General features: G+C 45.9%; 1 protein-coding gene across 1 annotated transcript; it reads right to left on the bottom strand.

Moving 5' to 3' along the window:
- Window positions 1-6,685: 6,685 nt before the first annotated feature.
- LOC101997696 (GTPase IMAP family member 3-like) lies at window positions 6,686-7,594 on the bottom strand. Its single transcript, XM_005367486.1, has one exon. It carries the CDS (start codon window positions 7,592-7,594, stop codon window positions 6,686-6,688), a length of 909 nt encoding a protein of 302 aa, XP_005367543.1.
- Between the last annotated feature and the right edge of the window lie 1,105 nt (window positions 7,595-8,699).

Raw genomic sequence — 8,699 nt, 5'->3', positions numbered from 1 at the left:
GCAGCCTTTTAAGCTTTCACTCTCCCCCTCCCAATAAACCTCTTGCACTAACTCTGTTGCATGTGGCATACCGGGCAGGGCCCGCCAGAGGTAGCCACGTCACGCTAGGAGCCTACCGGCCTGCTCCACCTGCAGCAGATCCACTCTCTTCCACCTGCAACAAATCTGCTCCCTTATCTGCTTTCTCGTTCACCCACAGCTTTGCCTTTCTATTCAATACCAACAACTGGGTCTCTGGCAGGGCCCCCGCCTCTGACCATTCCCCTGGATGTGAGGCTTCCTTTCTTGAGAACAGTGCGATTGTGTCTCTCAGGGATCATAGACCTTGGCCCCTGTTCTTGAGAGACGATGTATTGGTCAGCTTGTGCCCACTCAATCTGGTCCTCCCTGGATTCCTGGATCTGTCTCATCCTTGGGAACTGTGTTATACACCTCCTTGCTTTTGGAGACTCACTGAGCAGTATTCTCTGGACTGGCCAGTCAGGGAACTGAGAGAGAATTCTCCACTTTTTTTTTTTCTTTGCTCCAAGACCTGCTTGTGTCTGTCTGCTCACCCTCTCTAAATGTTCTGTTTGCTGCAGCATGTGGGTCAGATGAGGAGGCCTGCTTGTTCCTGCTCAGACACACCAGTCCCCACTCCTTCTTTTTATTTGCCCGACTCTTATTTAATATAAGGTGTGTGTGTGTGTGCATGGGACATGTATTTAACCCCGTATGTATAAATGGAAGCTGGGTTTAATTCTGCATGTATGTGTATATAACTTGGATTCAATTCTGTGATATGTACATGAAACTATTGTTTATTTTTTTTTGTTTTTTTTTTTGAAACTATTGTTTAAAAAACATGTTTTAAACAGCAGCCGTGTAGCTCGCCTTCACCTTGACTGGTGACATCATCATGATGTAAGCAACTGCATGGCTGGTGGCCATTTTTTACTAAGGTTAAAGAGTGGCGGTGAAGAGACAGAAATCTTTAATAAATAAATAAATAAACACCAAGCTTCCAGAGAACTTAAATAAGTGATGTCATATGTTTGATAAATAAGATTTGATAAACAAGATATATATTCTATAATGGAGTTTCTGGTCTCCCGAGAGGGTCCTTTTCCCAGAGCTGGGCATTTGGGCAGAGGCCCCCATGGCTTGCCAAGGGCTGGCCTCTGTGCTCCTTCAGTCCCTGCTCACAGGCCCCCTTCTCCTGTTTCCATGTGGCCCTTGTGATCTTTCCCGTCCCTTTTCCTTGTCTTCTCAGGAGACAGCCTTACCAGTGTGGCACAGATTTGTTCTGTTCCACTTTTTACTATGGACTGCCCTCAGTCATCCACCACCTGTCTCCTGGTATCGGGTGGAAAGAGGGTGTGAGCTGATGCTGTGGGGATGGGAAGGACCAGGGGCTTTCAGGTTTGTTTATGTGAAGACGGGAACGCTTAAGTGCTGACAAGGAGAAAGCGATCTGAGATGTATAAAAGAATGAAATGTGTTCCAGATTTCTCTCTCTCGCTCTGTTACTGTTCACAATCTTGACATTAATTGATGGAATTCTGGTAAGCTATCAGTCTAGCTCTGGCGGAGCACTAAACATTATACTCTACCACTATAGTATCACAGCCACAAGCTAAGGGTTTCAAATTCTCTTTGGTTGCTTTCTAATGTGCCTAAAACTTATCTCTGTGTAAATTCAAAAGTTCTCGTGAGCTCCAGGAGTCGCCTTAAACCCACTTCAAACAGCATTTTGCCAGGTCCACGTGGTGCCTGACTGTTATTCAGAGACTGGACAGTGAAGTGAAACAGACAGATACCCCAGGACATGGCCAACACCCCAGATATCCCAGGTTCCCCAGAGGTGACCGACGCCCCCCCCCCAGGTCAGCAGGAAGCAGTCTCGAGAACACGGCATCCTCATCCCTGCTACCCCTTTCTAACTCCTCACCTTTTCATAATAAACAAGAAGGAGGAATGTTAGTATTCAGGCATCTGGACTGGCCTGCCCTTGGGGTCATGACAGGATGCACCCTTAGCTGCAGGCACTAAGAACAACCCCCTCCCCCCGTGCACATTGGCTAAGTTTCCTAATAAAAGGCAGGCCTTATCCACCTCCTGTCTCTTCCTCTTCCACCACTCTTGGCCACAGAAACAAATCTCTGTCCCCTTTTCTACCCCTTCTCTCTCCTTTTCAATAAACCTCCCATGTGAGCCCTGTTGTATGATGTGACTCTCTCTCCCGCCATTTTCAAAACTATAACACTGGGGACTTTCAAAAAGGAGGGTGTTTGGACTGTGTAGCAATGGGTGTGTCTCACCTAGTGCCCCACTTCCTACAGAGGAGATGTTAACACACAAATCTGAGGACAGAATCTTATTTTAGTCATAAGTCCACCCTGATCTCATTAGAGCTGTAAAAATCAGGTCTCCGTCCTCTTTCCAGCCCTAAGAAAAGATGAGGGCAGTGTTCATGAAGCAGGGGCTCTAAGATATACAAGAGAATGGAATCAAGAGGCCTGGGCATGAGTGGGGAACGGAGTGAAGAGGCTACAGGATCAGGGTGGGTCTCACCCCAGGGAATGCAGGATCATCAGTCAAGAAACACAGAAACCAGAAAGTCTACGTTCAGTAATACAGAGAGCCAGAGGGTGGGTGTCTTGGGCTTGGAAGACTGGAGAGTACAGTATAGCTGCTCGACACCACATGCAGGCAAAAGTCACTATGATCAAGAGGCTGTGTGCTCATAAAACTTGATGAGCACTGACTTTTGAATTATATGTAATTTTCATGTGTGAAACTAGAACATTATTCTCCTGAATTCTTCAGCCATTAGAGAAAGGTGAAAATGAGTTGGAGAACTATTCGGGTTTTTAAATCACATATTGCTCTGCTGGAGAAGTGGAGTTTGAATCCCAGCATTCACACCAGGCAGCTCACGACAGCCTGTGATTCCAGCTCTGGGTGATCCAGCGCCCTCTTCTGGCCTCCACAAACACTCCACTCACATGTGCACACACAAACAAAAATAAAATTAATCTTTTTTAAAAATGTGGAAAAAAAAGAAAAAAGAAAGAAAAAAAGAAAAATAAAAATGTGAAAATCAGGTTAAAAATCTAAGCTCAGCGGTGCACTCTGTAATTCCAGAACTGGGAGAGGGAGACAGGTGGATCCCGGGGCTCACTGGCCAGCCAGTCCAATGGAAAAGGCAGCGCCACGGTCAGTGAGAGAAATGCCTTGGAATAAAGCTATCCAATGAAAGAACTCGACAATGAGAACTGTAAAACAGAGAAAGAAACTGAAGAAACCAGGAGATGAAAGGATGGATCATATCCACGAGCTGGAGAATGAATGGCGTGAAAATGTCAATACTGCCAAAACCAGCTCACAGGTTCAATACAGTCTTCATCAAAAGTTCAGTGGTCTTCAAAGAAATAGGAAAAAATAACATTCTTATGGAAGGAAAAAGATTCCAGAGAGTTAAAGAAAAATTCTGAACAAAAGAACAGTGCTGGGGGTTTCAATAACCTGATCTGAAACTATCCTACAGAAGCATAGTAACAACAATAATAAAAACCACAAAACCCAAAACATGGTATTACCATAAAACCAGATACACAGATCAATGGAATAAAATAGAGGACCCAGACACAAATCTGTGGGGTTTTTTCTTCTTTATTCTTTGGGAGGTCTACTACTCAGCTCCCAAATAATTACACAGAGACTTATTCTTTCTTATGAATGCCCAGCCTTAACTTGTATTATTTCTAAGCAGATTTTCTTTTTCCTTTTTAAATTTTTTATAATTTATTTTTACTTTATGTTCATTGGTGTTTTGCCTGCATGTATGTCTGTGTGAGGGTGTCAGATCTTGCAGTTACAGACAGTTGTGACCTGCCTTATCGATGCTGAGAATTGAACCTGGGTCCTCTGGAAGAACAGTTAATGCTCTTTACTGCTGAGCCATCTCTCCAGCCCTAGCCAGCTTTTCTTAAATTATTCCATCTACCTTTTGCCTCTGGGTTTTTATCTTTCTCTATTCTATATAACTTTCTTTACTTCTTAGTCCGTGGCTTGCTGTGTAGCTGGGTGGCTGGCCCTGGGCCTCTTCTCTCCTCCTTTTTTCTTTCTCCACTCTCTTCTCTTTTTCTCCTTCTATTTATTCCCTCTGCCTGGCAGTCCCATGTCCCTCTCCTACCTAGATATTGGCCAATCAGCTCTTTATTAGACCAATCAGGTGTTTTAGATACGTGAAGTAACATAGCATCCCAGAGGTAAACAAATGCAACATAAAAGAACATATTTTTGCATCATTAAACAAATGTTTCATAGCATAAACAAATGTAACACATCACCAACTAATATTCCACAACACAAACCCACACATGTGACTTTTGACAAAGAAGCAAAAAAACCCACAAAAAACAAAAACAAAAACAAAAACAAACACATACATCAGAGAAAAGAGAGCAAGTGATGCTGGGAAAGCTGGGTGTCCCTGTGTAGAGAAATGAAGCTGTACTCCTGCCTCTCAGTCTGTGAAATCAGCTCAAACTGCGTCGTCTTGATGTAAGAGCTAAAACTGTTGGAAGAAAAAGTAAAAAAACTACTTCAAGATTCAGGTAAGGGGTTTCTGCAAGGGCTCTGTTCACTCTGGAAACAGTGCCAATGATTAGCAGATGGGGTTTTATGAAATTCAAAAGCTTCCGTATGGTATAAGAAACAATCACTGTGTGAGTAGAGACAGCCTTCTGAGTGGGGCAAAACCTTCACAGCTATTCATTTGCCATAGGATTAAGATCGAGATATACCAAGAACTCAAAAAAGAAAGAAATCAGATGAATACCTAGAAACAGCTAGAATTTGATAGAAAGAAATCCAACAGCACAGCTGATAAATGAGCTAACACACAGACTCTTCTCAAGATGGGCTACAAATGACCAATTAGCACAAGAAAAATGTCTGCATCGCTAACCATTTGAGAAATGCAAATTTCTTGGGGGTTGGAAGGATGGCTCAAAGGCTGAGTGTATGTTTCAGAGGACCAGAGTTGGTTTCCCAGCGCTCACTCTCAGCCGCCTGTAGCTCCAAGGCCATGGGACCTGACACCCTCGGATACTGGTGGGGATGTGAACTCGTCCAGCTACCACGGAAATCAGCATGAAGCGTCTTCAAGACACTAGAAATAGATAGCTCATGTAATCTAGCTATAGCGTATAGAATGAAATACACCTGACTTCCTCAGTTTGGGTCCAGTGTTTCCAGACTGCCCTCTGCTTCTTCCTTTGGGGATGTGAATGGTTGCTGTGTGTCACAGTGTGGTGGAAGTTGCAACATGAAATATACAATAGCGTATTCATCCAAGACTCCAGGTCAACACACCACAGAGACAGCCACACATCAGTGTCTATGGCAGCACTGTTAACAACAGATCAATTATGGAACACCCTAAGTGGTCTAAAATGGGAGAATGGAAAAATAAATGTGATAATATATAAGCACAATGGAACTCTTTCATGTTTATTTTTGAGAATTTCAAGTATGACAGCTATAGTTACATCATCTAATTCCGTGTCTTCCCTATTTCCTCTCAACCTCATGACCTCTTATCCTGTATTATACCTACATACCCGCATGTACACACATGCACACATAAGGACTACCTGCTGAGTCCATGCATCATGGTTAATATGTGTATGTGTTTAGGGATGACCACATGGGATTGATAACCTATTGGGAAGTTCATCCTTGGAGGAGACCGCCTCTCTCTTAGTATACTACGGTTACCTAAGCAAGACCTGCACACAACACCTGTGGACATCACAGCAGGATTTTAGTTAGCCATGAAAAACAATGACATTGTGTCATTTGCAGGAAACAGATGCAACTGGAGTTAATTACATTCATTAAATTAAGTCAGTTTCATATTGAATTTGTGGATTCTAAATTTTTATATAATAAATAAAAATCACGTGTATCTATCTGACATGGAAGAGGTGACATTTTCTAGGGGAGCAGAGGGACTAATGGGAGGAGAAAGATAGGGAATATGGGGGTATGCTAAAAGTATGTCATAGGGTTGTGTTTATTTATTTTATTCTTTTCTTGTACACTCCAACCACAGTTGCCCCTCACTCCCCTCCCCCTAGTCTTTCCCCACCACCTCCCTTCTCCTCCAGATCCACCCACACACCTCCCTTCAGAAAAGAAGAGGCCTCCCAAGGATCAACCAAACATGGCATAGCAAGCTCCAGTGAGAACAGGGCGCACACTATCATTTCAAGGCTGGACAAGGCGACCCAGTAGGAGGAAAAGGGTCCCACAGGTAGATAAAAGAGTCAGAGACAGCCCCTACTCCCACTGTTAGGAACCCCACAAGAACACCAAGCTGCGTAACCATAACATATATGCAGAGGAGGTAGGTCAGACCCCTACAGGCTCCCTGATCTCTGTGAGCCCCCATGAATCCCTGTCAGATGATTCTATGGGCTGTGTTTCCTGACTCCTCTGGTTCCTCCAATCCTTCCTGCCCCTGCTCTGCAGGACTCCCCCAACTGTGCCTAATTCCAACCAGAATTCTAAAGGGGAAACAGAAGAGGCTCAGGGCAGCAAAGTCTGGCAGACCTGGAGCGTGGTTTTCTGAAGGTGGTGCTGATAGCTGGGAATCCTGCAGGACGCTTTAGGAACTTCTCTAAAGTACAAAGCATCAAACATTAGAATATATGAGCATAAAAATAACAATGAGGATTGCTATGCCCAATACAAAACTAGCGCAAGTCCCAGAGCGCAAAACCATCCACGCTTTGCCTCGGAGGAGGAGCTTGAGGACCCAGTTGCCTTCCTGCTCCTCCAGCTCCTGCTTCTGCCTCTCCACCTCCTGCCTCACCTTGGCCAGGTAGCACCTGTAGGCTTCCTGGTACTCACTGTAGCCATCGTTAAGGAGCTCCTGGGCATGAAGGAAGAGGTCATTGCTATGGAAAGAGCCCTCACACTCCTGCTCCAGCCCCCTCACCAGGGCCATGAGCTCTGCCAGCTGTCCCTGCTGCTCTTCCCCTGAGGCCCTGTTATTAAAGGCACAGTACCTCCTCCCACACTCGTGGACCAGGCTGCGCAGGCTGTGGTTGTCAGTGTGGGTCACAAACTCATCCAAAGTCTCATTTGCCAGGTCTTCCTTGTGGGTGAAGAGGACGATCATGTGCCTCATGACTCCTGCCCCGAAGATCTCCTTCACCCTCCTCACGGCTAGGGTGTCCTGAGCTGTGAAGCGTCCCAGCTGGGTCACCAGCAGCAGCACGTGGGGTCCTGGGGCACACAGCAGGTAACAATCTCCAATGTCCTTGTCCATGTCTTGGTTCTGGGCCTTTGACCCAAAGATGGGGGGCGTGTCTACCACTAGCAGTCTCCTTCCCTTCCATGTGCCCATCTCTGCCTGGCTGGTCCTGGTCACTGACTGGGCTCTGAGCCTGGACTCGAACGCTTGTCGGCGGAGGATGCTGTTCCCTGTGGCGCTTTTTCCACAGCCAGATACACCCGCCAAGAGGATTCTCAGGGGCCCTGACCCTGGGGTGCAGCCATCTTCCTTTCTGCCTTTGGGGGTAAAGGGAAGCTCAGGCATCAGAAATGATTCATGAAGAGGAGGACAAAAAACCGTCAGGAACTAACGTAAACCAATCAGGATTCTCCCTCTGTTTTAACCACTCACATCCACCACACACCACACACGTGTTTGTGGGATAAAGTGGCAGTCAGAGGCCAGGGCATCTTCCCCTAGGGATTCATGCTCCTGGCGGTCAGAGGCCAGGGCATCTTCCTCTAGGGATTCATCAACCCAGTTCCTACTATACTTCCAGGACTTTATTTCTGTCCAAGTCTGAAGTGGTAAGCCCCTGAAGATAGCTCAGGGCTGTCTAGCACTGGCCATTCTGTTTGTTTGTCCCTTATCTTCCTCTCCTCCCACCATCCCTTGTGTCTCTTTTACAGGATGGTAAGGTTTTATCTTGGGGAACTTGCCCTTGCCTTGGGAAGCATGACAGCTAATGGCCTAAGACGTTCAGTTATCTGGTGGTCCATTTGCCTTGCTGTGGGTGTATGAAGGGAAGCCCGTCCCTGTCTAGGCACTGAGCCGTGGTCCTTGACTGTTGAAAAGAGTCCCACCCCCGGCAGGAGTCTTACCTGTGGGGAAGGTACCTTTTACACATGTCTGAGGTATCTCCATTTTTTTATTTCTAGAAAGGAAAATATACAAAGAGTGTTCATATTGGATTTGGATATGATATGCAACACCAAACACAATATCCTGTAGAAAGGGACATCAGACCAAAGAAGAAGGAACTGCGGGAGTCACATGCATGTCCTTTCGGGTAGCTCTAAATGACCCAAAGGAGAAAGACCCACGAAGAGGGTACGTGTAATGCGATCACGTGGCATCATCACCATGACTTGTCTTCAGCCACAGGCAGAAGGAAAATGGGCTGTGTGCCCACAACAACAGTTAATGACACTGGTCACTATTTCCTACTAAGCACACGGATGTCTGGGGTTCTGTGGGAACCTAGTACTAGAGGCTGCTCCCTGCCCCCAGCATCTCCAAGAGACAAATGTAATTCTTCCCCTGTTCCATGGCAACGGTCCCTCCTGCCCTGCCCAGAGCTTAGCTGAGTCCAGACCGCAGGACTTTCTCTGTCCAAACTGGGAAAGCCCCAGGCAAACCAGGACCAGTT

This window comes from Microtus ochrogaster, unplaced genomic scaffold, assembly GCF_000317375.1.
Source record: "Microtus ochrogaster isolate Prairie Vole_2 unplaced genomic scaffold, MicOch1.0 UNK18, whole genome shotgun sequence".
NCBI classification, from domain to species: domain Eukaryota; kingdom Metazoa; phylum Chordata; class Mammalia; order Rodentia; family Cricetidae; genus Microtus; species Microtus ochrogaster.
The sequence above is the reverse complement of the archived record's forward strand: the minus strand, read 5'-3'. Positions and strand labels throughout refer to the sequence as shown.